Consider the following 27,543-nt stretch of genomic DNA (forward strand, 5'->3'; position numbering starts at 1 on the left):
TCCGAACAGTCATGAGGTTTGATCACATGCCTAACTGCAGAACACAAGGGCTTGGGGGAGTAAGTAAATGAAATAGTAAGGCTCGCACAAGGAATTACATAGTGAAGAATTTTTTTTGCAAAGTCTTCCTTATTTTAATTAACTAGAAGAAAAAACAAACTTTGATTTTTCTTTGTAGGAATTGTGGACAATTATTAATTGAGTATCATTTTTTTCACTCGGAGAAGAGGCCAAGTTTTAAATATAAACCAAAGAAATTTTGCACTAATAAATTACCTTTTAATGAGTGGATTATATTTTGTTAATCAACTTGTTTGAAAATAATCGACTTCCCTATATCATTAAGGTAGAATAATGACAGAATTATTTATTATTTTAAGGATAAAAATCTCAAAACTTGTGACTGGAAGCCAACAACGGTCAATTGCAAGAGTTAACAGGAGGTTTCTTTTGACTTGACTCATCATGAAATTGAAAGAATACATTTATGATATGATCACTCTTTGAAGATGCTGGGATCGAATTACTTTCTTGTATGATAATGATCCACTATCTTCAAACAGTGATCATATCATAATTATATTCAATCGGATCCACTATCTTCAACTGAGAGAATTTGTTATGAAGATTTTTCTTGTATTGACTTAAAATGAAGAAGACATGTATACAACCAGTCACAGAGCAGTGACTATCAAGACAAGAAGCCCAATCAGAGGTGGGAAAACAATTTGACCCGAAACTCTCAAGCAAAAGAAAAGACCAATCCTTGGCCGACAGTCCTTTTATTTACAAGGACTTTTAATCCGACTTTGAGTAATTTCTCTAAAACGTACAAAAATACTCTTCTCCAATTTATTTTCTTCAAGTAAAACTTAAACCATGATACAATTTCACTTGAAGGGGTCATAATATACATATATATATATATATAATCCATCAACAATATCGTAAAAAAAATAAGAAAAACAAATCTCAAAACATGATTACATGATAACTGAATTACGGTAGCGACTTAAACGTACAGAAAAAGATTTTTTTTATTAGTTGACAACGCGACAGTTTCTGCGAATCTCACCACCTTCATCTCCAAGTGTAAGGACTTTGATGGAACTCATCTTGATCATAGACCGACCAAACTGAGCAAGAAAACTGCCGGAGTCTTGGAAAGCACTAGCAATGGAAGCAGCGGAGCGATCAGTCAACAAGGCGGCGTCGGAGGTGAATAGTCCTTTGTGTTGGAGGAGAGAGAAGAAGTAGCCACTATCAAAGGAGAGAGCTCCGGTGGGGTCCATTCCGACCACTGCGGAAGAGTTGAGTCTTAGAGATTTGTCGGAACATTTGGATTTGAGGAAAGAAGCGTAGCTAGAGTTCAGTGAAGGATCTGTGTCTCCTTTCCCGGTGAAGTTCAAGAGTCTCCGACCAAACACACCGCAACGTGCTGTTCCTATTGTGTGTGCTCCTGTTTCATACATTTTCTTTTCTTTTAATTTAGCTTAAAATCATCTCAAACTTTTATCAACGATATATATCTCAAAAAGTTCCTCAGCAAATGATATAATATTACTAAAATTTTGCCTTTAAAAAGTTGTTTGCATTCAACACAAATAAAAAGTTTTAAGTGATAAATAGTTAATTATCAGATGATTTCTAAGAAAATTAATGGAAAATTCTCGAATAATGACCACGTGGGAAGTTTCTTCCATGATTCTCCTAATCTCCTCAAATATATGATGTTCAAAATATATATTTTTTTTTCATAGTATATACGATATTATACTACTTCTTGAATATTGGAAGAAAACGTTGTAGCATTCCCATAAACTTCGTAACATGGACATGCACGTGGTCTGATATTCCCGCGATCTTCATAAAGTTGGTTTTTAATTTACTTGGTACCTTAATAGTAACGTATGAATATTGTGTATATGATTACCAAAATATTAAAAACAGAAAATAAAGAAATGCTAAAAAACCTGATAAAGCCACGAGGTCAACGACGTCCAAATCGCTCTCGGCAAAGAGTTTCAGTAGAGAGGTGAAGTTTGCACCAGCGGAGGGTAAGTCTCTGGCGGCTTCCGTCGCCAATGAAACTTTTCCATCAACACGTCCGGTGAAAACGTTCCATAACGGCCTTCCAAACTATATAACATCAAGTTCCGGATTCATCATTTCCATAAAATTTACCCATGATTGATTAGTAAAAATGATATTTTCCAATCATGATATATATCTACATGAGATTGTTTATGTATATTACTTGGTACGAGACGGCGTCTCGGGTGGCTAGGGTGAGAATGTCTGCGCAAGACACGGTTTTAGGGCATCTTTTTTCGAGAATGGACTTGATCTCATCGATGATTTCGAACCCGGAAAGCGAAAGATTAGGTCTCGCTTCCTTCTCGGATGCTGCTTTTCCAGCAACTGAATCTAAAAGCAGCGACGCGTCGCAACCCTGAATATGATCAGTGAATTACATTAGACTTGTCTTCAATACAAAAAATGTTCATGAAATGAAAAGGAAACGTTTTAGAGCAATATATTAGATCTTCAGGATTATTATCATACCCTAACAAAGCAATCATGGTAATGAACTCTCAGTAACTTGGGAGACAAGCTAGGGTTAGCTTTGACTTTTTTCCATACAATCTCTCTCACGATATCCTCGGCTTCAGGGCAGGTCTTGTGATAGAATTTCATCTTCAGCTTACCCTCCCATCTTCCTCTTCTTATCTTATGGTCATCATGTTGATGACCATTATTATGACTGAATCTCTTACCATCAACACAAAGTAAAACAGCTAAAAACAAAACAAGCGGAAATAAAAACCGAATCGCTACAATTAGCTGATTCTTAGCCATGACTCGTGATGTTTAGGTTTGCTTGGAAGTGTCTGTTCTAGTTGTATATTAGGAATGCACTTGGAAGAGTTGCTTTATAGTGAAACTATAGGCTCCATACTCCATTTGCTCGTTTATTCTTTTTTGCTTTTTCGGAGTTTTTTAAATGGATTGAATGATTATTGAAATAATTATATATCTGGGTGGCCAAGCAAAGTTCCCTGTATGTGCTGTGAGAATGAAGGATTAATTATTAAGTTACAAGTCAACAACAAATCATTTAGCTTCATTAGCTGAACCATAACGTGAAGATTCATAATGCAGATATTACAAATTATAAATTTCACCGCAATTTAGATTAGTTCAGGGCTTCAGGCAATTTTTGTTCTTTTTTTACTTTCACTGTCTTCTGAAACTTTACTGCACAGATTTAAAAATACCATTAACCAGCGCAATGACACAAGTCGTTTTCTAGTGAAATCTAATTTAGCTCTTATAAATTTTAAATTTCAAATGTATAAATAAATACAAGATAGTATTTTATGCTGAAGACAAATGCTCTCATTGACCCTGTGATTCTTCTTTTTCCTTCAAGGCATCAACGGCAACATTATCCTTACTATGGTCGTTTGCATTACCAACTTCTTCCACCATCTGTGTGGGCTCCTTAGTTTCAACTAGATTCCTCGACAAATCCTCTGGCTGAACCGAAATGGTCATATCGCTGGCTTCACCATCAATCATGTTTCTCTCGTCTGATGGGTTCTCGACCTTTCTCTCTTCCTCTGAACTTAATGCAGAAGACAAATGCTCTAGTTGATCCTTTGGTTCTTTTTCCTCCAAGACACCAGTGGCCACATTATCCTCACTATGGTCGTTTGCATTACCAACTTCGTCCCCCATCTGTGTGAGCTCCTTAGTTTCAACTAGCTTCATAGACAAATCCTCTTGCTGAACCGAAATGGTCTTATCGCTGGCCTCACCATCAATCATGTTTCTTTCGTCGGATGGTTTCTCGGCTTTGGCATCTTCCTCTGAACATAATGCTGAAGACATATGCTCTAGTTGATCCTTTGATTCTTCTTTTTCCTCCAAGACACCAATGGCCACATTATCTTCAGAATGATCGTTTGCACTACCACTTTCCCCCATATGTGTGGGCTCCTCAGTGTCAACTAGATTCCTCGACAAATCCTCTGGTCGAACCAAAATGGTCATATCGCCGGCTTCACCATCAATCATGTTTCTTTCGTGAGATGGGTTCTCGGCCTTGGTCTCTTCCTCGGAACTTAATGCTGAAGACAAATGCTCTAGTTGATCCTTCGATTCTTCTTTTTCCTCCGAGACACCAATAGCCACATTATCTTCAGAATGGTCGTTTGCATTACCAACTTCCCCCATCTGTGTGGGATCCTCAGTTTCAACTAAATTCCTCGACAAATCCTCTGGCTGAACCGAAATGGTTATACCGCTGGCTTCACCATCAATCCTGTTTCTCTCGTCCGATGGGCTCTTGGCCTTGGTCTCTTCCTCAGACCTTAATGCTGAAGAAGAATGTTCTCGTTGTTCCTTTGATTCTTCTTTTTCCCCCAAAACACTAGTGGCTACATTATCTTCAGAATGGTCACTTGCATCACCAACTTTCCCCATGTGCGTGGGCTCCTCAGTTTCAGCTAGATTCCTGGATAAATCCTCTGGCTGAACCGAAGCGGTTGTACAGCTAGCTTCACGATCAAGCCTGTTTCTCTTGTCCGATTGGTTCTCCGCCTTTCCCCCCTCTATCACTGGGAGAGACGAAGGGATTTCTGTACCTTCAAATAAATTGAAAGATGTATTTATTAATACAAATATATTTAGATTTCTTTGTTGCTGAAAAAAGAAAAAAAAAGTTTTCTTTTGTTGTCCCTAACGTAATCATGCTACAAGATATGTCATTGAATTAATGAACGTGCATACCTCCCACTTGCTCTTGAGGTTCTGAGAAACATCCAGTCGAGACATCAGCCATCTCACATCCAGAAAATTCAACTTGTTCTTTATCCTCAATATTTTTTCGCTCAACTGTAAGAGACGATGAAGGCTGGACATCAGCTCGACCTCCCACTTGCTCTGCAGAGGAAGGTAACTTAACTTGAGGTTCTGACAAACATACAGTCGAGACATCAGCTATCTCACATCCAGCAGTTTTAACTTGTTCTCTATCCTCAAAGTTTTCTTCCTCAGCTGTAAGAAACGATGAGGGCTGGACATCAGCTAGTGTATCTACGGCCATAGAAGCACTTGTCTCACTGTCGGATGTATAATCTTTGCCGGCTTCAAGGTCTTTGCATTCCTCTTGTTGCATACCATTCTTAGTTTTCTTTTCTTCAGCTGAAATAGAGGGAGACGTCTGGACATCAGTGTTGCAAATACGATCGACTTCAACAGCTTCGGGATCTTTCGTTTCTTCCAGTCCAGTGATAATATCCTCAGTATCCTTTAGCTCCCCCAAACTGGTGGACAAGAGCTGGAGATTAGCTGATTTATTTTCCGGCATAGCAGAGGTTATCTCTACCTCAGATCCTTCGCACAATTGAGCTCCTAAATCCATTAGTTCAACTATTTCTGAGTTTGGACGAAGTTCAGGCTGTGACAAGTTATTGTCATTCTCCTCCTCAGACTGGATAGAAGATAAAGGCAGACACGTTTTCCCTAAAATGCTGCCACCAGAGATATCCATCTGCTCACAATTTTTATCCTCTGATTTTCCTGGCGTAGCGTCTGGCAAAATACTCGGAGAATGATTTTCCTCTGACTGGAAACCCACAATGTTCTTCGCTGCTTCCTGAGGTGATGCAGGCTCCTCCCCGTGTTCTTGCAAATTATCAGGTACTAGGCCAACCAGGGGTATACCTGTTTGATCCTGTGACAAAGAGTGAGACACTTTCAAATCCTCTGATACATCTAGGACTTGCCCAGAGGAGAGATTCAATTTTCCTCCATCAGACATACTCTCTGACATGTCAACATCACTTGTATCTGTATGAGCATGGGTTTCAGATTCAAATCCTTCATGTCCCATCACATCCATTGGACAAGAAACATCACGCTTTACAGGTAAACCAGTATCTTCACCATCTTTTACCTTCTCAAAAGGGGCAGGGCTAACGGCATTATCATTGGGCATACTGGATTGAAGAGTGTTCTCTTTCTCCTCACTCTCAACTGAATAACCCACCGGAAGTTTGGCATCATCAGCATCCTCCATCTCTGTGTCATTTTCAGCATCCCCAACAATCACAGACAACTCAGTGCCATCATCCTGGTTTGCAACCAATCCAATCAGATCACCAGACCTAGGGTGATGATTTTTCTCGTTGATTGGGTTATATGAAGATCCAGGATTCTTAAGAACAGAAGAAGCCTCTTCAATTACAATCTGGTCTGCAAGAGCTCCCTCAGTGGAAACCTTAGGTGGAAAATTCGAAGTATTGCCTACAGGAATTATTTCAGCCTTTTCGGAAGCAACAGAATCACTGGAGCCAGTAGGATTTACGGCATCGTTTTTCTCAGGATCAAGAACACACTTCAGATCATCAGATTTAGATGTCTGACACCCTTTTTCTAGAAAATTTCCAGATGTGGAAACACTCATCTCCAAAGTGCTTTTAGCCACAGAATCATTCAGATTTTCTGGTACCTCAGTACTAGTTTTAGAAAAGTTGCCATCACCATCAGATTCAGCGGAATTAGGAGTAATGCAACAATCCAAATCAACACCGCTAGATCTATGGATTTCAGGTGACTCAGTTTTCCTTGGAGAACCCTCTTCTTTGGATGCTGAAGGCATTTCGGAATCTTCAACAACATTAACAGGAAAAATTGGAACAGTTTTCAAAGAATCCTTTGATCTCAGTCCAACAATATTTTCAGTCATCGTCATGGCTCCAGGAGAAACCGAAGGTGATATCGATGCCCCTTCCTGTTTGTTAGAAGCCTCAGCGAAATCAGCGGTAGGAGCTGGTAACATTTGCCCAGAACCATCATCCTGAGACTTTAGTGGTCGACTTTCTTTGTTTATCTCAAGCAAATCCTTCTCCACAAGGGTTTCCGAATCAATGGCGACAGTGCCTTGAGCTGAAGTATCATCAGACTGATCAACAGGAGTAATGCGACAATCCAAATCAACACCGCTAGATCTATGGATTTCAGGTGACTCAGTTTTCTTTGGAGAACCTTGTTCATTGGATACTGAATGCATTTTGGAATCTTCAACAACATTAGCAGGAAAAACTGGAACAGATTCCAAGGAATCGTTTGATCTCAGTCCAACCATATTTTCAATCATCGTCCTTGCTCCAGGAGAAACCGAAGGTGATATCGATGCCCCTGCCTGTTTGTTAGAAGCCTCAGCGATATCAGCGTTAGGACCAGCATCCTCAGACTCTAGTGGTCGACTTTCTTTATTTATCTCAAGTAAATCCTTCTCCACAAGGTTTTCCGAATCAATGGGGATAGTGCCTTGACCTGAAGTATCATCAGGCTGATCAACAGGAGTAAGGCGACAATCCAAATCAACACCGCTAGATCTATGGATTTCAGGTGACTCAGTTTTCTTTGGAGAACTCTGTTCATTGGATGCTGAAGGCATTTCGGAATCTTCAACAACATTAACAGGAAAAATTGGAACAGTTTCCAAAGAATCCTTTGATCTCAGTCCAACAATATTTTCAGTCATCGTCATGGCTCCAGGAGAAACCGAAGGTGATATCGATGCCCCTTCCTGTTTGTTAGAAGCCTCAGCGAAATCAGCGGTAGGAGCTGGTAACATTTGCCCAGAACCATCATCCTGAGACTTTAGTGGTCGACTTTCTTTGTTTATCTCAAGCAAATCCTTCTCCACAAGGGTTTCCGAATCAATGGCGACAGTGCCTTGAGCTGAAGTATCATCAATCTGATCAACAGGAGTAATGCGAGAATCCAAATCAACACCGCTAGATCTACGGATTTCAGGTGAAGCAGTTTTCTTTGGAGAACCCTGTTCATTGGATGCTGAAGGCATTTTCGAATCTTCAACAACTTTAACAGGAAAAACTGGAACACTTTCCAAGGAATCCTTTGATCTCAGTCCAACCATATTTTCAGTCATCGTCATGGCTCCAGGAGAAATCGAAGGTGATATCGATGCCCCTGTCTGTTTGTTAGAAGCCTCAGCCAAATCAGCGTTAGGAGCTGGTAATCTTTGCCCAGAACCATCATCATGAGACTCTTGTGGTTGACTTTCTTTGTTTATCTCAAGCAAATCCTTGTCCACAAGGTTTTCTGAATCAATGGAGACAGTGCCTTGAGCTGAAGTATCATCAGACTGATCAACAGGAGCCTTAAATCCCGGTGAAGGTTTTACAATATCATGTAACATCAAAGAAGAACCAGAAATTTTAGTTTCTTCTGAAACATTGGAAACAGATGCTGGTATTCCCAAGTTTGGATCTGTTGATGTCGCTACTTTCAGTTTCGTCTCAACCAACTCTCCACCCACAGAAATTTTTGAGTCAATGAGCATATTACCTTGAGGTGTTATTTCATGAGACTGAGAAACAGCAGCCTCAATGTCAGGTGAAGTTTTGTTAGTCTCATCAATCATCACTGAAGACCCAGACTTCTGCTTTTCGGCTGAAAATTTGGAAACAAATGTTTCTACTCCCAAGTTTTGATCGGCAGGTTGGATTATATTCATTGCCCTGCTGGTATTAACTATGTGCATGTTCATCTTTTCCGGGGATTTCCCATCAGGCTCATTTGTTCCTGCTGTTTCAGAAGGCTCCCCAACTTTATGTTTTACCAGAGTCTCTGAAAATATCTCTTTCATGACGCGAGCAACATCAGTCACATCAGTAGTTTGTTTCCTTCCAGAGCCAACAATACCTGATGTTTCTTTTCTTTTTTCCTGACTTGTAGTGGCAAAAGAGTGTGCAACTGACTGGCTGAAATGGGGTTGTTCTTGGGCAACAATATCACACTTATTTCCCACTGATGTAGTTTTGGAGCCTGATGAATCACCAACCTTGACCTCAATTTGAGGTGTTGATCTTGTACTCCGTGCAGAAGAGCCATCAGTAGCAGGTACAGCTTGAACATGTCTCCTTCCTCGGCGTCTAGGAGTTTCTCCTCTGTTTGGCATCTTCCGACCTTGCCTCTTAACAGGCAAGGTTGCAGGAGGAGAAAGAACACTGGCGTCTTGTGCTGCAAAAAAGATAGTGCATAACGGTAAAATTGAGAACCCAAAGCAGATTAAGTTTGTTTAAAGATGCTTCAAATATCTGTACCTTCAACCGTAGAAGAAACAAGATGTGGACTCAATGGCCGACAAGCATCTAAAGGTGCATTTGTCAAGGTAGCAGAAGCTGTATAAGTTCGACCCTCCGGATATTTATTTCTTTCATGCTCAACGGAGGCTACTGAAGTACTTTGAGATCCATCAGAAACAGAAGTGACAGCTCTCTGATTTTGCCCTGGCGGATGACCTGTAAAAAACATTGATGTTAAAAATATCTTCTGATGAATATATGTGAAAACTATTGAGCGATCTGCGAGTTATATACCTAAAGCAGTAGAGCTTGCTACGTTAACTAATTGTTTCAGAACTCCTGAACCCTGGTTATTTCTCATTTCTGGAATAGCAGGCTTGTTCTTTACCACATCTGAATTTTTTCCCAAGGAATCCTCCGATATATTTAGCGACTGAACATGTGATCCAGAACCAAAACCAGGCGGTGCATCTAGATCTGCTGCTACATCTGGTTGGTTTTTAATGCACTGTAGACTACTCGCCTCTAGGGAGACAGCAGGAGAGGGCTGCACAGCAGTAGAATCAGAAGTACTTCCTTCGATAAGTTTAGGGACTTTCGCTTTAATTTCAGCCGAAGAGACGGGAACAGTTACTAAATTTGACGCTACGGGATCACCAGAAGGAGATGCAAGGGCATTACTTCTCTGAGTACTTAAGGAACTTTCAGTACCATGCAACATACTTTCCACTCTCCTTCCCCTTCCTGCGCCACGTCCCCTGCCTCTTCCCCTGCCCCGACCCCTCGTTGGCATTGGAGTAGAGTTGGAGTCTGGAAGTGGTTGAAAACCAGGAGGAACTGATATATTTGGTGAAGTAAGAGGGCGAGCCGAACTAGATGTTTCATCCTTTCCTCTAGGGATAGCAACATCAGAACCAATAATTGCCAATGATCTAGCCTCCCCTGTTGCATGTGTCCTGCCTGGAACTGATACAGCTAAATGATTCAACGTTTTATCGGCTCTTTTGGGCCTACCACGGCCCCGTTTTACAGGTTCTGTTACTTCTTTCAGTGGCTGCTGTAATTTCTGTAGAGGTTCAACGAGCTGTGAAGTCAGTGCCGATGCCAGAGATGTGGGGAGCGTAGTGTCTCCAGTGTTTCCAGCCAGAATATCTACTTTATCATTTTCCGAGCGCTTTTCACCACTGTTCCCAGCCACAGTATTTGGTGTAGCATTTGTCAAGCTCTTTTCACCAGTGTTTCCACCCAGAATACTTGATGTGTCATTTGCCAAGCTCTTCTCATTCCCTTCTTCCTTGTCTCTGGGAGAATCGGTTGACTCGGTCTGACACAGCTTTTCAAACTCCTCTTCTGTCAGTTGCTCTTCATAAGATCGAACCTTATGAAGTTGCAATTTTGTCAATTTAGTTTAATAAGCAAAGGTCCTACCAGCAGTATCATATTAAGGTCGACAAGTGAATGTTAAAATAAGTTTACTCAACAAACCTCTCTTGCTCGTTTGCCTCTTCCATATTGCTGAGTATCAAAGCCTCCTACCGAACCACCCTTCCGTTTCATGCCAACATTTGATTCTACTGCAACCATCGGGACATTATTTATTTTCATTGCTTCATATAGCAGCTTTAAGTCATCCTCAGTAACAAGACGAGAGGGGATAGGTGGTATAGGTGCAACACTTTTTGACCCTGGCCCCTGTACCAAGCTCTTCCATGTTTCCTGCAGAGCCATGGCAGATAAATTAAACATCATAAAACTTAGAATAAACCAAATATAAAGTTATTAAGAACAAACATACCATCTCATCCTCTTTTCTTTGTTTGTCGATAGATTCAAAGATATCGATCTCTGACTCCCTAGAAAGATAACAGAAATGTCAGATTTACATGAAAAAAAAAAAAAAGAGTTCCATCTAAGACAGAAGAAACTCAGCCTATCATATAACAGAGAACATATGGAAGTACCGAGTACCCAGAAGTTTATATGCGGATAGAAAATATTTGTATGGAAAACGATAGCAGATAACTACTTTACAGTTGGAAAGTCAAAATACTTTGTACAAACCTGTTTGCAATAATCATAGTGCGCAATTTAAGGAACCAAATAAAATCAAGATACAAGCAAAGGTAATATTATGAAAGAAAATGATAAACCTTCGTGCTATAAGATCATTCAAGGCATCATCGTCCAACACTGGAGCAGCCTCTTCTTTCTTTGACTCACGCAATAAGGACTCTAAATATTCCTTACGATCTTCAGCGCTGTTACAAAACAACAAACTGATTACATTAGAAAGTTGGTACTTGGTAGCTAGTACCTTTGAAGCAAAAAATGGACGTCTCTGGATTCACCTAGTGTTATTGTCGAAGAAGCCAGCAGTTATACTCTGGTTAGCAACTCCAAGTTTATGTTCCGCTGAAGCTCTAACTTGTTCCTCAACAGTATTGACCTTAGGATGCAAGGAAGAACAGAAGACAACCAGTTCAGACGGTTCAGTTGAAGAATAAAGTATCAGTGGAAAGGAACACACTGAGTACAAATCAGAATGTCTCAAGGCTATATATTAAGCCATGACAAAAAAAAAACAATATATTTAAGATACCTGCACTACATTAAGAAGCCACAAAGATTAACTGAAAGAAAATAAAACAAAGAAATTTGAATTCCTTGCAGAAATAAATAAACTAACCGTTTCAAAACGAAGAACTAGAACATCTCTTTTCTGGCCAATCCTGTGAGCCCTTGCTTGAGCTTGCAGATCAACCTGAAATAAATAATAAATGCTCCTCAAAGTCCGAACTGATGTCCACAGGATACTATAACTTGACATGAGGGTCTGTCATGTTTAACCTGAGGATTCCAGTCGGTGTCAAATATTATTACAGTATCAGCAGCTTGCAGATTAACTCCTACTCCACCAGCCCGTATACTGAATTCCAATGAAAGATTCAGTTATCAAATCCAGACACTTATAAGTATTACAGCTACTTTACTATGACCGGCAGAGAGTTTAATGATAACATTTACAACTTGTAATTCCGAATGTAACAATAAGTAACATGAATCATTCTGATAAAGCTCAAAGATAAAGAAAGCAACCGTGAAATATCATGCATTACCTCAACAAAAATATGAAATATGGTGAATCAGACTTGTTGAAACCATCGATAAGAGCGCCGCGATCACCCCCAGATGTGTGCCCATCTAACCTAAGGTATTTGTATCCCTTGAAGGTGAGATAATCCTCCATAACATCAAGAAGCCTAGTCATTGTTGAAAAGAAGAGAACCTGCGGAAATTCATACCGAAAAAAAAAGTTGCAAACACTTATATGCATCTGCAGTCAAATTAGGGTCAACATGCAGCAGAGTATCAAATCATGGCATCATTGTGCATTTTACAAGTAAATAGAATTCGATAAAGTTGAAGCAACAAAGTAAAGGAGAAATGCTAGCTGAATATACCCAGCTCACTCCTCAAACTAGTAATGCTTCATGCAAACAAAGCAAATATAAATTAAGTTCCCGTGATCCACATATTATTACATATATCAGAGGCAAGGGCACTGGAAGGTACTTTACTTGAAAATCTCTTAAGACAGCTTTAATATTCAGCTGTTGTTTCTAGAAATTGAATCCTCAAACTATTCCATTGTCATGATAATGAAGAAAAAATCATTACCCGATGGTCTGTTGCTTTGAGTTTGGGCAAGAGCCGATCCAACATCTCAAGCTTCCCACAGAGTCTGATTACTGGAGGCAGATAATGCTCAGGAATTAAGCTATTGACCTGAAAGTGATTCGCAGGCCCTTCATCAGAACTTTCCTTAGTAAACTAACCAGAAATTCTTTGCATTTATGTAGATCATCTCCGGGAAAATGAAAATATTACCTCTTCTGTATGAAGTTGGCTGAGATATGGATGATTGCAAATATTCCGAAGCTCCATCACTGAGTTGTGCACTGCACGAGACTGTAAAAAAAAAAGCTAAGAAATAACTAAACACTATCACAAAACTGACAATACACCGACCACAAAACAGCACCTTCACGTTTCCAAGAGAGCCTAGATTATCCTCAACTCTTTTCATCAACAGTTTCTGATATGCCGAAGCCTCACACCGTATGAGTCTCTCTATCTTTTCAGGAAGTTCATTCTCAACCTACCATAATATATTAGCTGACACAATTAATTTAAAATTAACAACAACAAAAAAAAAGGAGATGCATAATATCCTACCATATCGTTGAATATAATGAAAGCAATACTAGAACGACAAGGTTGGAGTCTACAAAAAGTAAGGAAAAAAGGAACAATGTTGCAAGGAAGATATCATGTTATCAACCTTATGTTTCAGACGCCGCAACACGAATGGTCGAAGAACTTGGTGAAGACGATTGATGATCAGTAAATTCTCCTCTTCCGATAGCAACGCCTAGTCAAATGGCAATCAAAAGCTTGTAGTTAAAACCACAATGTCTTAAGATTAGTATAACCATTATTATCTGAGTAACATGACTGTCAAGCTACCTCTTCAGCAGAATTATCTCCATTACTTTGAAATGGTTTGTTGAACCACTGTGAAAAGTCTTCTGACGAGTTGAATATATTAGGCAACAGGAAATTTAGCAGAGCCCACAATTCTTCCAGGTTGTTCTGTAAGAAATATAATATACTGAGACGATGAGCGATGTCAACAGCAGAAAATAACAACAAAAAGATAGTAAAATCAAGGGTATGTGTCAAAATATTCATGAGAAGGAGAAGGAATGAAAATTGTACCTGCAATGGCGTCCCAGTTAACAGGAGTCGGTGGGAGCTATTGTAGTGTTTCAGGTCCGCATTTAACTTGCAAGATGCATTCTTTATGCGATGTCCTTCATCAATAATAATGTAATGCCAAAGGATCTTGCTTAATTTAGGCCTATCGTGCTTGTTCATTAGGTATTCATATGTTGTCAGAAGGACATTGAACTTCTGATGAACAATCTGCTCTCTGCAATTAAAACAGAAAATAATGAACCTCAATATCTGAGAGATAACGAACAACAGTAATAGAACTTTGCTCCACATTACTTGAATAGCTTGCGCCTCTCCTCCGGAGGGCCACAATAAACAATTTTCTGAATTGCCGGAGCCCAGAAGTTAATTTCTGACACCCAGCCGGGCAGCACAGAGGATGGTACAACAACCAAAAAGGGCCCTCTATCATTTTTTGTCTCCATCAGATAGCAAATCAACGAAATAACCTGAAAAAGGAAAAAAAAAAATTATAACTTATGCAACAAATACAACTTATAACAAATTCAAACAAATATACCATGTCCACAATGTACCAATTGGGGTGCCATTAAATACCTGAACAGTTTTCCCGAGACCCATTTCATCAGCTAAAATGCCATTCAAATGATTGTTGTACAGGGAAAGAAGCCACCTTAGGCCATTCATTTGGTACCTAAAAAGTGAGATTTTGTAGTTGTAAGCATTCCACGACATACTCTTACCAAAAACTAGAAAGGGCTCAAATGTATAGTTCCATGAGCCAAAAGGCGGGTACTATCCACTTACTCTCTTAGTCTTCCACCTTTTAAAGTAGCTGGCTGCTCGTTAATATTTTCTTTTATACTGCAAAACAATTTCTTGTAAGTAGAGGAATGAGGAAAGATGCTCCAATAAAACCCTATTTTACAAACCACAATTTTAGATAAAAAGTGAAGGCAAACAAAAATGACAATTCAGATATAAAACAGAAAAATTATGAAACTAGAAGTTCATTTTGGATGATATTTGGCAGTATAAAAAGCAGCAACATTACCTGTGAGCCATCAAGTAGTATTTTTCATTGCTTTCCAAGTAGTGCTGTGTAGCATACAGATCGTAACCACATCAGAAACAGATGGAGGAACGCAAAAAGAAATGAAATCTTGGGAAAAATGACTTGCCTTTGCCTGGTCACTCTCATCTTCATTTTCAACCGAAGTTTCATCCTCAACAGCGACCGTCTCATCTGCCTCATTCTCAAATCGACTGGTCAACGATTTTGCCTCCTTTAACTTGGATCCAAGTTTTTGAAGGTACTTTTCTGTCTCTTTGAGTAGTTGCTTTACTCGATCTGACTTGGCATCCTATATATTCGCCAATCTCCTAATTACACAGCATAGAAGAAACATAACCTTAAAACTTCCAAAAGTAGTGCAGAGATCGAACCTGCACCATACGTAGATAACCCTCGACATCATTAATCTTTAACAAATTAATCTTCTCCCGTTGAATTTTGTCAATCTTTTCGCGATGAAAGCGTTCCTTTCTCTTGTGAAACTCCTTTACGTATCTATTGAAACCCTTCCACCTTTCTCTCCTAGCTTTGAATAAATCCTCTAGCCTTTCCCTAAAGCAAGGTTCAAAAAAACTATAAGTTTAAAACAGTTAAACTTAAATAAACAAATGTTCTGTTAGGCTCACAAAATAAGTCAATGAGCAGAATAGACTAGGATAGCAAACAAATTGCACGTACTTGTGAACTTCTATCTCCCCAAAGAACTCTTTCTGCCTCTCACGAATTCTCCTTTGTCGCTCTTCCTTCATCTTCTGCTCATACTTCTCAAGCTGCTTAATTCTCCGGCCATGCTTATGTTTCTTATATGACTTTAGATTCTCAACATCAGTTGCAATGGGTTTGAAGAAGTTGTACAGAAACTCACTGCTTCAACAAATCAACAAAGCACTACAGCCGTTAGCTGATATGACAGGTTAAACATATATACAGATTAAAAAAAAGTTAGCATTCTAGTATGGCATTAACAATAAAATTAACAGAATAGCTAGTTGTATGTCTTGTAAGCACGACTTATTGGGAAAATAGGCATAAAGAGATGTTCAAACATCCATCAACGAGAAATTCAGTCTTAACATTTAGTTACCTCCTCAATCGCCGTTGAAGATTCAACAGCTGAAGCTTTTTCAGTTCTATAACACTCTTGGTCTTTGTAGATATATCCTCCGACGAACTAACCGATTCCTGCAGATTAAGAGGCGTAAATTAGTATAGCCTATATCCAAAAAATAATATAGAACCAAACAAAGTATGGACCAAGTACAAATTAGTTTACTTCAAATGTGAAATTTGTTTTAACAAAATGACCCCAAGGCCAAAGCAAATAATCTCGTCCAATCACAAGAAAAGGATACAGAAACCACCAGAAACAACAAGCATAATGCATAAAGTTGAACACTGAAAAAATTAATCACTAGTAAGAAGTAAGAGGAGTCACAAACTATTAAAAGAAAGAGTCATATGAAAGAAAGGGCAAGAAAGAGACCTTCAACTCATTGAACCGTGCACCAATTGCCTGGTCTGCTTTCTGCTGTTTAAGACTCCAACTCCGATCAACCAAAAGTCTCTTATTCTGTCGATCCATAATCCACTTCTGTGACATGGTGTACTTAGGCGACGGTTGCATATTACCTTCCTCTTGATCTGTAAGGTACCATACATCCATGTTAGAAAAGTAATCAGCAACATTAGTTCAAAGCTTTCCACTCAAAAGAGGCCTATCATCAACAATTCGCTCATCTAAGGTAGTCCACTGACCTGGAGCATATGATTCGTCGAGTAGAAAAGCAGAACTTGAATTGTCATGACGGTTAATAATTCCGGCCCATCCCACCATCTCTGAAGGAGCGTGTTTCGCAAGACTACCCGAAGAAGAAGCCAGCTCAGAATGACTACCAGAAACCTGATTTTGCGCCTGAGAATCTGGAATTTTAGATGCCAGAACAAGCTTTTGTCCATCAGAAAATACAGCATTTGAGATTTTGTCCTCTAATCGTGGCATCTCTGTTTCTTTTGCCGAGAATTCCATTTCAGTCAATCTTCCAGTGGGATTATCCGTTCTTGCTGATGGAGCTGAGACTTCGTGAATGCTACCCGATTCACTAAGAGAATGTGTTCTTCCTTTCTGATCAAACATTTCTCGGCGGAAACCATCTGTATTGCAGGGCAATTACAATCCAAGGAAAGCATGTCGAAAATGGCTAAAAGCAAAAAACCCAAGGGAAAGCAAATAATTACCATCTTTGGGGAAAACATTTCCAAGGGCTATATCGATGTGCAGTTTTTTTGGCATCAAACCATTTCTACGAAAAGGAAATCAGTCAGAGCTTTTCAGAGTAACGATCGCACGAAATTGAGAAAACAAGAGCTTGGGAGACTGTTAAATTACCTGAGAGCTAAGAACACAAGGCACTGGGCTCTGAGCTGCTTCAATTGTTGCTCTTTAAAAAGTGGTCCTGAAGGCATTAAATCCTCTGCTGAGACAGATTTTCCAGTATCTCTGTGAGCTGGAGGCCTGATTGCTGTGACTTCACTGTTTTGCCAGCCACTCTGCCATAGAAATGAACATGCAAACTTTACTCGAGCAAGCTAACGAATATGATTTCAATAAGCAAATAATTGTGTAATGCAAACTGGAGGATCCCCAAAAAGTGTAGTGTAAAGGGATGTACCTGAGGAGTCGTGTATGCATCTGATGACAACCCGACTTGCAAATTCTCAATATCACCTGAGTTTTAATAGCCAAAAAAAAACTACACAATTAAACTAACCAGTTAACATGCATGCATAACTAACATAATAGTAGGTTGCAACGCGGTGTTCTTAACTTTAAAACTAAACCCAAAAAGGGTTGTGTATATATTTCTTGATTTACAAAGATTCTCCATTCTACAAGAAATCATCCTACCTGAATTACCAGGCATTTCCACTTTGCTCACTTTTCTAGTCTGATCATCAACTGTCCCATGAGTATCAAATATTTGAGAATTATCCATATTTTGCTCCCACGAAAATGATGATTCACCCCTCTTTCTCTTTGCACTTGACTTAACATCTCTTTGATTCATTGTCTCACTTCTATCTTGAGATTGAGAATTCCCCGACTTAGAATCCAAGCTGGATGGACTCTCATGATCAAAGGATCTATTACTTCGAGTTCCAGACCCTTGGTAAACGGCTTGTGATGCACTGATTGATCCACCAAGCTGCCTACCAGAAGTGAATGCATCATATTTCGACATCTCATTCTCAACTAGACTCGCTTTGGACTCATTGCTAACTCCAACGACTTGGGAAGACCCTGTATGAAAATATAACAAAACAATAAGACCAGCACAAGAATTTTCATATAAGAAACAAAATTCTAAACTGAACCACAAGAGAAGAAATGAATATACCAGCCAAATGTGCAGACCCAGAATCTTCCATTTGGGTACCACCAGCGTGAGGAAGACGAGATGACTTCAAAGCTTCAATGTCAAGACCATGTTGATTGACGACGGTCTCCATGGCCCTTGGAGTTTTGGAAAGAAAATATCAGAAGAACTAGAGTGAAAACATGAACAAGAGTGATAATTCTCAAAATCATGAATCGCAGCTTTAACTCCGAATAACAATATGGCACATAGCAAGTGAAATGCGACTTTCATGAAAGCTGATGTACTAAACCCAGCAGCAATACCTCGATATGACTTGATACGGCATTGAGTGTTCCTTTCCGCTGGTTTTCATGTGCTGCAGTATCTGAAGTAGTCAAAAGAACAAATGAAGTTACAGCAAAGGCTTATTAAAGCTTAAAACACAGATGAAGCAAACACCAGGTTAAGCTACATTACCACATAAAGTTTTGTTGCTAGCTTGGCAGGTTCATCTTTGGAATCTTGAATGAGCTTGTGCAGAAACTTAGCTGCCTCCAACTCAATATTATGAGGAGATGTCATCTTAATAGTTTTACACCAGTATGTACATCATGTGAGAAACCCCTGCATCAGAGAGCATCCAAGTATTAATCTTACAACCGAGAACAAAAACAAAAGCTATCACAAACAAGGGTATTTCCAACCAAATGATTTTGTGAAAAGGAAAACAAAAGACATGACATCCGATCCCAAACGAAAGTAAACCTAGAGGAGCAAGAATTACAAATATCATGCTCATCTCTGGCCATATCTGACTCTATTTAGACCTCGAGAAAAAACCCAAGCGAAAAGAAAGTTTTTTTCCTAAGCAAGGAGACAAACAAAAAAAAAGGCATCTCATTCTGATAGTGACGGAGAGAACTCAAATGATGAAAATTGACGAAAATGAGTTCGAAATGGCCTTAAGCAAAGCTGTGCTTGTATCTTCTCTTCGTAATTAAGCTAACGGAGCGATAATCCCCGAAAAAGAAGAGAAAAGTCGATGAATTTCTCTCAGTAAATGCAACCAAAATTATATGCAACCCAAATCAAACAAGAGTGACAACAAAACCCTAAATAGCGATCAAACAGCAAAGAGGAAGAAGGAAGAGGTTTACCCAGTTAGAGATCTGCCTGTAGGAGACAAAGCAGAAGTTTAATTCCAGGAACAAACGTTGAGCTGAGAAGTGAAGCCGTGTGCGAAATGGCGTCGTCGCTTTGAGAATCAAGAAAAGAAAGCGCACCAAACGACTCACAATTGTTATATTTCTAAGGGCTAAATATAAATCTTTTTCTTATAAAAATTAGTAGTAGATAAATAGTAAATTACTCGTATACACTGAAAAATTTACATTTGAATTTACATGCTTAAATTCAGTATGCTACAGAAAATAAATAAAAAACTTGTTACTTAACTAGATATTTATTTGTTGTTATATATGATGATGATAGAGACTTCAAAACTATAATATTTTTTAAATATCAAAATATTATCTAAACTGATTTTTGAAACCGAAAAAGATTATTGATTTATCAAAACATCAACTGTTGTAGATTTTTCTGTTGGATGTGATTGATAGTTTCTTAGACTTTCTTAAGTGAATTAGATCGTAAATCCCACATAATCAAAACTAAATTTTATAACTGATATTCTATAATTAATTTTAAAATTGATGATATTTTTTGGGGAAAAATAAATAAAAAGTTGACTATTCAACAAGACGTGGCAATTAGTATCTTTGCCAACAAAAAACCATCTCTTCTTCTTCTCTCAGAGGTTTTTAAGTTGAGATCATTTCTCTTCTCCTCCCTCCAATCATCTCGGAAATAGCTCCAATGGATCCTCCTTTTGGCCACCACCATCACCACCACCACCACCACGACGGCGAAGATGATCGTCAATCCTTCCCCCCTTCACCGCCACGCAACAATTTCGCCGGTGCTCCACCACCCCCTGGCCTTTACCAGCCACCGCCTCCTCATTTCGATCCCTACGCGTCGTCTCCTCCAGCTCCGGCGCCTTACCGATCGGAACCTCAATTCGATCCCTACGCGCCGTCTCCGCCGGCACCGGCGCCTTACCGATCAGAACCTTATTTCGAAGCTCCGTCGCCGCCGCCTCCGTTTGGTCATGTGAGCCATGTCGGCCACCACACATCCAACGAAACCTACCCACCGGAGCACCACCGTTACGGAGGTTACCCGCCGACTAATTCGGCTCTGGAAAGCCACGGAGACCACACTGGCGTCACGCACGTGTCTCACCATAGCTCACATCAGTCCGATACGCCTTCTGGTTTCCACCACCACCGTCCTGATCAGAACCGTCTTCCTGATAATCTCGCCGGACTCGCCGGAAGACAAACGGTGAAGGTTTATTCCAAGGCGGAGCCTGACTACTATCTGACTATCAGAGACGGTAAGGTCATTCTCGCTCCATCCGATCCATCTGATGAAGCTCAGGTATCACATCGTCTCTCTCACCACGATCCAACTACCTTTTTTTCTTTCATTTTTGGATCTTGTTGATATCAAGCAGCTGCAATTCTTGCTGATTTATTGATTTGGATAATAAGAAAAAAACACTGGTTTGATTCATATGCATCTCAATTTGTTGACTCACTTGAGAATCTGAGTAATTTGGAATGATTTCATAGCTTTTGTCATGAAAGATTGAATCTTTTTGGTTATGATTTAGAATGCAGAAACAGGTTTTAGTTTTGGGGGTTCAAATTCCAAAGATCTTGTTTTTATTTCATTCGTGGGTAGATTTTCTCAGAAATGTGTGTTTACAATGCGCAGCACTGGTACAAAGACGAGAAGTACAGCCCTCGAGTGAAGGACGAAGAAGGTCATCCTTGTTTTGCTCTTGTAAACAAGGCCACTGGTGAAGCCATGAAGCATTCTGTGGGAGCTACCCATCCCGTAAGCTAACAAACAAAGCTATAATTTGTTACATTAAGTCATAGGCTAGTTTTGGTAGACCTATAGCTAAAGTTTGAGCAGCTGAACTTCTCCAAGTAGCTAGACTCACTGTGTCTCATAGTTGGCCATGCATTTTTGTTCATCTTCTTTTTTCTTGCAGTCGCGTGTTTATGCAATATGTTGTTGTGTCTTTGGGTGTTGCAGGTGCATCTAACCCTATATGATCCTGATAAGCTCGACGAGTCTGTACTGTGGACAGAGAGCAAGGATCTTGGAGACGGGTATCGCAAAATAAGGATGGTGAACAATGTGAGGCTAAACGTTGATGCATATCACGGTGACAGAAAATCTGGTGGTGTCCGTGATGGCACAACTATCGTCCTTTGGGACTGGAACAAAGGAGACAACCAACGTTGGAAGATCTTTCCTTTCTGTAAGTTTTGATTTGCCTTTCTTCTGCTTGGTTTAGAAATTGCTCGACTTGGATCAAACTAGAGACCATGAGGTAGAATATGAACTGGAACTGGTCATAAGAAGGACTAGAACTGTAATGAGCTAATGTCTCGATCAAGTTGTGACATGACTTTGACACAGCCATGGTAAAAAGTGGTTGTGTGTATGATCCTCGTTTTAACTGAGTTATTGTAAATGCAGGAAAATCGGCGGGTGGAGTGGTTAAAAGTGGTTGTGTGTATTATATATGAATAAGAAAGAAAGAATAGTGGCCATTTGTTAATTTTTGTGTTGTAAGACTTGAGTTTGTGCCGTTTGCATCTGTAATATATTTTACTTGTATCCCAAGTATGCATTCTTACAGATTTACATACACTGTATGCGATTTATTTTACTTTTTTCATAATGTATTGTGAAATCTCTAAATTTTCTTTTTGCTTAAAAAATCTTAAATTTCTAGTAAAAAGTAAAAATAAAGTCTGCTATAAAATTTGTTAGGAACAATCTCTTAAATGTTTGAAAAAAAATATGTAGATATTAGAAACGTGAAGCGTTTGTCGTCTTCTTCTCTTTTCTATTTTCTATTATAGATAGAAATCACAGATTTTTTCTTTAATTATGTTGATATTTTAGCAGACTTGCGCGCACGTTTATTTGCGTTTCTATCACAGCTCATTTAATATATAGTTCTAGTTCTGTCCAAGAGAAATCGATGTACTGTATACGTAAAATTTTAAATTTAGCAGTGTTGTTCTATTAGTAACTATAACAAAATACGACCATTAGCTTACGTAGACATCACTAAAGTGTTACAAGTGTTAGTTTGATGGAGCTTGGTTTGGCTAATCATCGACACAAACTTAAACTATTTGGACCAAGATTGTCGTCATTCATCAAGGTTTTTTAGTTATGATCAAAAAGATAGAACGTTATTGGTTTGGTTAGACCAACCCCAAACCGACAGAAGATCTATCTAGAAAGTAAAGCTTATTATTCCAACAACATACGATAAAAACATCTCCCATACATTAATTCGCCATGTTTTGCCCTTCAAGCCGTGCTTGAGTTTGGAGTCTTTACAGGCCTCGCCGATCCTTCAACGTTGTCTGATCTTGCATCAGGCAATTCAACGGCCACGATTGCGACTTCGTTAAGATTGGTTTCATTTGTTGGTTGGGTCTTTGTAGATGTGAGATTTGCCAAATCCGTTTTCCTCGAATGATACATCATGTATAGTATCATCTGAGCTATGCCGAATAGAAAACCGAGAATGTTTGGCATCTGAAGACAAAACAAGTAAAACGTTAGAGAGGAGTAATTAATAAAAATGAAGAAATACGAATGTGAAAATGTAATTAATAATATCCATTAATTTACAGCAATGAACTTGTCCTTGATAAGAAGTCCATAAAAGAACCACATGACGGCGTTAAGAGTGAGAGACAAGGAGAGAAGAAACGGCATGTATTCCACACTCTTTGTCCTTATAACTTTCCTCTGCAATAAACAACACATCACACGTTGTTTTTTTTTTTTTTCAATTTCCACAGTTCATGATATAATAAGAAAAACGACATGATGTTTGAAGAAAGCTGATGGATCACCATGACGCTTAAGGGAGAAGCAAAGACGGCGAGACTGTAAGCAGCACAAACCCATCCAACGGTTGAGACACGGTTTGGTTTTGGAACCAAAAGATCAACGAGAAGAATCAAGAGACCAAGTCCACCGATGTTGCATATCACTATCAACTTCAACGTGAATATCTGCCACGTGTACGTCCACGTTAATCATAAATATATTATATATAGATTAATAGATATCACAATCAAGATCATAGGAAGTAGGTGTGGAGATATAAACCAATTACTGAAGTGAACTTAAACTACCAATTTGAAATGTGCCTACAATTTAAGCTTATTAAAATCAGCAGAAATTGCATCAAACAGTATCGAACTGAACCAAAAACATATTTATCTTTTCTATTTAGTTATGAATTTGCAAACTAGGAGATTTAGATGGTAACCTTGGCCTCTCTTGGTGCGTAAATGATATAGATGAGTAAGTAGGAGATTTCGATGAAACATCCAAAGGTGTTGATGCTAATGATGAGATAAGCATGTTTCTTCATTATTCCGTAGTATAGAAGAAGAGTCGCACTTGCGAGTGCACATATGTACGGTATCGACTGAAACCCTTTTGATGATTTCTTCTTGTATATCCCATAGAACGTTGGCCTATCATTTACATATAATCAAATATATTTAATAACAGTAATAATATATATGTACTTTATAAAATAGATTATCTAGTTCACAAATTAGACACTTCATATGTACGTGTCTTACACTGGTGACAAGAATACCCCAAAGGACACAATGTTGCCTGAAAATATAGTTAACAAGAATCAAGATAAGTATTATGAACTTTATTTTAGGTTTAAATGTTCATAAAAGCAAATATCTCTATGCATGTACATGTGCATGTACTTTACTGCTGAGAATATAGTATATGTCAATTTTATCGTTGGATTTTGTTATGGTTTCTAAAGGCCAAAATTCAAAAAGCATAGAATAACAAAAGGATTGAATTACCCAAGAGCCCGAAGAGAAAAGCAAGTTGATGAACCTTGATGAACACCATTCTTCACTTTTCTCTCTTTCTCTCTCTCTCTTGCTAGTTTAATATTTGCTTTGATATAAGTTCCTTCATGCAAAGCCCCCATTTTATATTGGATTTGCTAGGAGAGTGAGTCATTCTTGTTTTTTCATTAAATTTTTTTCTTTCTCTTTTCAAACTAGAAACAAGAGTTTGGTTCAAGTTTTCTTGGTTTTTGTTTTTTTGTACAAATGTTTCACTAAGGAGCGCAGATATTTCTTGCAAGTCTCTTAATTGTTGGTGACTTTTGAAATTCTTACCTACCAGCAAATTTGTTAATTTTTCGTTTTACTAATACCAATTCTAATCCAGACTTAATAATAATCGTGTAGATCGAGGAAACCATAATTTATCCTTTTACATATATATTTTGTTGATAAGTTCCTTTTATTTGTAATCAAACTCGAGATTACTAATAGGCATGAAAAATTACGATAAAATTGATTAGGAAAATTTCCGTAATAAATTAACAACAGAAATTCCATTCATATATGCTCCACGATTTCGCGACTATGGCTTGATCGTTGTAATTTGCCCAACCAGTTTTGTTGCAAGATTGAGCTTTTATAGAACAACATAATCTAACTCAGTTTTGAAATGTTTTGTAAGACATATTTTAATTTTGTCACAAAATATTAGGAGAACAACTCCATTACAAGTTTTTATATTTAGCAATCTTTTTTGGTAACGTAAATATGACAAATTTTTGTATATAATCTGACATAAAATTAATAATGTGGCGGAAATCGTAATCCCAATCTCTAATCAAATACAGATAAAAACGAATTAATAGTTCGATGATTGAGATACGTCATACGTGCATGGATTTTAAAAAGTACCCACAAGACTTTATTACTCGTCAAAATCAGATGTAGACCCACTAAAAATACTCACGAGACTAAATCTCACAGTCTCATAGTTACTCACTAAAAAAGTACCCACAAGATTTATTACTCGTCAAAATCCAGATGTAGACTCACGAGACTAAATCTTACAGTCTCACTTAATTAATCTCCTATATGCCCATACTGAACTGTAATCTAAACGTAAACTCTCTCTATGTTATCTACTCATTACATGTAGACATCATTTACTGTAAGAAAAATCAAATATTCGAGCCCATATAATACTTACAATTTCCTTTATGAATTGGTGATCAAATTGAAGATATAAAGATCGTCTTTATAGTGTTGAAGTTGTTCAGTTTTTTTTTGTTGTTGTTAGTGAAAGGTTGAAAGTACGACTGTTAGTTATTATTTTGAAATTTTGTTAAGAAAAAGACAAACAAGTCGATTGAGCCAAACCTAATAATATAATGCAAAAAGGTATTACTTGTGAGGAACCCTAAGATTTGTGGAGAAGCTTAGTGAAATTAATGACATTGAACTTAATAACTAATTAGGTGGTGGCAACGTCTTGTCACTGGTTTTTGTTCCTAATTGTTAGGCCTTCTACGATTAATCCGTCCAAGAAGTTTGCATCAGGCTCAAAACAAATCTTGAATTCGAATCATTTCTGCCAATTAATTAGCGCATATCATACACACATTAAGTAGCAAACAGTGAACATTGTTCAATTTCGTGTATATAACCAAATTGATTTAATTATGTTTGGAGATATTTCTGTCTGTTCTCTTCCCATCACGAATCAGATAATTATAAACTATGACTTGCCTGCATTGTGTTTAGTGTTTACAATCTTCCATAAGTGGTGTAAAGAACCAAAATCTGATCAGATCATATTTGGCTTGCGCATATCACCATGAGAGGATTTGTGACCATATTAATCAATATGTTAGGCACATATAACATATAGATCTATACTATTAACAAAATCTGTACAGAAACTTGAGCAAATATTATTAAATAATAGAATCAAAACGAATTTTGTTAGCATATACTTATGTGTGAGAGATGGAGGCAGAGGCATAGATGTGTTTTAGGCACATGCCTTGAGGCTGTGCTTTGTTTGGGCTATTTCTTTGTTAGATTTTTAATTTGGTAACAAGACATGACAAGTTTTAACATATCGACTGAAATGAAGCATTAATCCTCTAATAAGCTAAAACAATTAATCAAATTAAATTAAGATGATTTTATGTGTTGTGGTTGCGATCGATCGAGACCCCTTCTTTATTTTATTAAATCAGATGAGCCTTTATTTTCGATGATGCATGGAAATGGAATACTGCCGTAGTGGTTGACTAGTTTTCCAATTCTCATATTCAGTAGATAAAATATTTTTAGAGGAAAATTATGATCAACCTAATGACGATCTCGTTCAATACGCAAACACATGAATGGTCAATATTTATATAACCAAACTGATAGTTATCTTGTTGAACTTTAATCAATGGAATGAGCGGATTAATCAAATTTCAACTAGATATTTGTTAAAAAGATAAAAAGCCTGATTAGCCTCTAAATTTGTTAAAAAGATATGAAAAAGCCTGATTAACCTAAAAATACGACGGGATTATGTACAAATACAAACACCTAGTTATTTTACATTCATTCATTCATTCAAAAAAAAAAAAAATACAAACACCTAGTTACCAAAATCAAAAGCATCTTATTTAATATTTTCAAGCTCTGAAACTCTTATTTTGCTTCGAAACAAAGTGAACATGGAATTTATGAAGAATTCTGAATATTTCTCAGCTGTTTAATCTGTTGTATTGTAGTATATATGAGTTTGAACCAAACATAAACAAACAAAAAAAGCTTCACATTTGTGGATTCTTCAGCTCTAGAGGCATTCTCTAAGCAATTATCTAGCTTTCTTGGTCTCTTCTCTTAGCGTACTCCTTCATCATCTCGATTCAAGTAAAAATGGGTATATTACTTGGATACTCCTAAAAAATTGAGCAAAGCTTGGATACTTCGGCTCCCATCCTATTTCCTCTCGTGTCCGTGAGTTGGTCAGCCCAATGCCAGGAGTAGTCAGATCTCTTGTAAACTATTAGGCCCAAGCCCAGATTACACACACACAATTAATGTGTTTTTGTTTCTAGGGGAATCTAATCCGGGTGAAATGGTGTAACACCCCACACGGTTATTTTTACTACTAGACCACAGTCATGCGAGTGCAACAAATACTTTTACTCTAGTATGATCAATACTACTAGTAAATCATAGACTAGCTTATTTACCCT

The 27,543-nt window shown here is 38.2% G+C and overlaps 4 protein-coding genes across 8 annotated transcripts; 1 reads left to right on the top strand and 3 right to left on the bottom strand.

Moving 5' to 3' along the window:
- Positions 1–1,040: 1,040 nt before the first annotated feature.
- On the bottom strand, positions 1,041–2,859 carry LOC18027246 (peroxidase 24). Its single transcript, XM_006411064.2, has 4 exons — positions 2,566–2,859; positions 2,258–2,452; positions 1,974–2,139; positions 1,041–1,459 (listed from the first exon to the last, which is right to left on the bottom strand). The coding sequence occupies exons 1-4, from the start codon at positions 2,857–2,859 to the stop codon at positions 1,041–1,043; spliced, it is 1,074 nt and encodes a 357-aa protein (XP_006411127.1).
- A 395-nt stretch (positions 2,860–3,254) lies between these two features.
- On the bottom strand, positions 3,255–19,607 carry LOC18027247 (chromatin structure-remodeling complex protein SYD). 5 transcript variants are annotated; one of them, XM_024148101.1, is made up of 35 exons: positions 19,472–19,607; positions 18,792–18,938; positions 18,638–18,699; positions 18,354–18,469; positions 17,864–18,256; positions 17,628–17,683; positions 17,345–17,505; positions 17,194–17,258; positions 16,714–17,109; positions 16,442–16,599; positions 16,043–16,140; positions 15,637–15,822; positions 15,330–15,510; positions 15,065–15,247; positions 14,938–14,981; positions 14,691–14,747; positions 14,481–14,577; positions 14,199–14,371; positions 13,905–14,118; positions 13,653–13,778; positions 13,468–13,557; positions 13,168–13,284; positions 13,014–13,094; positions 12,804–12,911; positions 12,242–12,411; positions 11,973–12,051; positions 11,812–11,886; positions 11,474–11,571; positions 11,276–11,383; positions 10,921–10,978; positions 10,611–10,841; positions 9,420–10,503; positions 9,144–9,341; positions 4,936–9,060; positions 3,255–4,649 (listed from the first exon to the last, which is right to left on the bottom strand). In XM_024148101.1, exons 2-35 carry the CDS (start codon positions 18,894–18,896, stop codon positions 3,400–3,402), a joined length of 10,743 nt encoding a protein of 3,580 aa, XP_024003869.1. In that variant the 5' UTR covers positions 18,897–18,938; positions 19,472–19,607; the 3' UTR covers positions 3,255–3,399. The 5 variants fall into 5 exon arrangements, with proteins under 5 accessions (XP_024003869.1, XP_024003866.1, XP_024003868.1 ...); XM_024148098.1 differs by having other exon boundaries at positions 4,795–9,060; XM_024148100.1 differs by having other exon boundaries at positions 15,637–15,825.
- A 518-nt stretch (positions 19,608–20,125) lies between these two features.
- LOC18027248 (ricin B-like lectin EULS3) lies at positions 20,126–22,167 on the top strand. The gene is made up of 4 exons (XM_006411067.2): positions 20,126–20,816; positions 21,156–21,278; positions 21,483–21,711; positions 21,933–22,167. Coding segments are annotated over exons 1-4 (981 nt in total). The 5' UTR covers positions 20,126–20,189; the 3' UTR covers positions 21,935–22,167.
- A 442-nt stretch (positions 22,168–22,609) lies between these two features.
- On the bottom strand, positions 22,610–24,432 carry LOC18027249 (bidirectional sugar transporter SWEET9). The gene is made up of 6 exons (XM_006411068.2): positions 24,326–24,432; positions 24,080–24,116; positions 23,758–23,968; positions 23,336–23,497; positions 23,109–23,228; positions 22,610–23,012 (listed from the first exon to the last, which is right to left on the bottom strand). The coding sequence occupies exons 1-6, from the start codon at positions 24,372–24,374 to the stop codon at positions 22,782–22,784; spliced, it is 810 nt and encodes a 269-aa protein (XP_006411131.1). The 5' UTR covers positions 24,375–24,432; the 3' UTR covers positions 22,610–22,781.
- Positions 24,433–27,543: the final 3,111 nt, after the last annotated feature.

This window comes from Eutrema salsugineum, unplaced genomic scaffold (genome assembly GCF_000478725.1).
Source record: "Eutrema salsugineum unplaced genomic scaffold, Eutsalg1_0 scaffold_10, whole genome shotgun sequence".
NCBI lineage: Eukaryota > Viridiplantae > Streptophyta > Magnoliopsida > Brassicales > Brassicaceae > Eutrema > Eutrema salsugineum.

Excerpts from the sequence above, each read along its gene's own strand:
- LOC18027248 (XM_006411067.2), top strand. The coding sequence starts at position 20,190 with ATGGATCCTCCTTTTGGCCACCACCATCACCACCACCACCACCACGAC. Across the intron at positions 20,817-21,155 it reads ATCCATCTGATGAAGCTCAG|CACTGGTACAAAGACGAGAA; the intron begins GTATCACATCGT and ends TACAATGCGCAG. Across the intron at positions 21,279-21,482 it reads CTGTGGGAGCTACCCATCCC|GTGCATCTAACCCTATATGA; the intron begins GTAAGCTAACAA and ends TGGGTGTTGCAG.
- LOC18027247 (XM_024148096.1), bottom strand. The coding sequence starts at position 18,896 with ATGACATCTCCTCATAATATTGAGTTGGAGGCAGCTAAGTTTCTGCAC. Across the intron at positions 15,511-15,636 it reads GGGGAGATAGAAGTTCACAA|GGAAAGGCTAGAGGATTTAT; the intron begins GTACGTGCAATT and ends ACCTTGCTTTAG. Across the intron at positions 14,748-14,937 it reads TACTACTTGATGGCTCACAG|TATAAAAGAAAATATTAACG; the intron begins GTAATGTTGCTG and ends ATTGTTTTGCAG.
- LOC18027249 (XM_006411068.2), bottom strand. The coding sequence starts at position 24,374 with ATGGTGTTCATCAAGGTTCATCAACTTGCTTTTCTCTTCGGGCTCTTG. Across the intron at positions 23,969-24,079 it reads GGGGTATTCTTGTCACCAGT|GCCAACGTTCTATGGGATAT; the intron begins GTAAGACACGTA and ends TGTAAATGATAG. Across the intron at positions 23,498-23,757 it reads ACGCACCAAGAGAGGCCAAG|ATATTCACGTTGAAGTTGAT; the intron begins GTTACCATCTAA and ends TACACGTGGCAG.
- LOC18027246 (XM_006411064.2), bottom strand. The coding sequence starts at position 2,859 with ATGGCTAAGAATCAGCTAATTGTAGCGATTCGGTTTTTATTTCCGCTT. Across the intron at positions 2,453-2,565 it reads ACCATGATTGCTTTGTTAGG|GGTTGCGACGCGTCGCTGCT; the intron begins GTATGATAATAA and ends GATCATATTCAG. Across the intron at positions 2,140-2,257 it reads GAGACGCCGTCTCGTACCAA|TTTGGAAGGCCGTTATGGAA; the intron begins GTAATATACATA and ends GATGTTATATAG.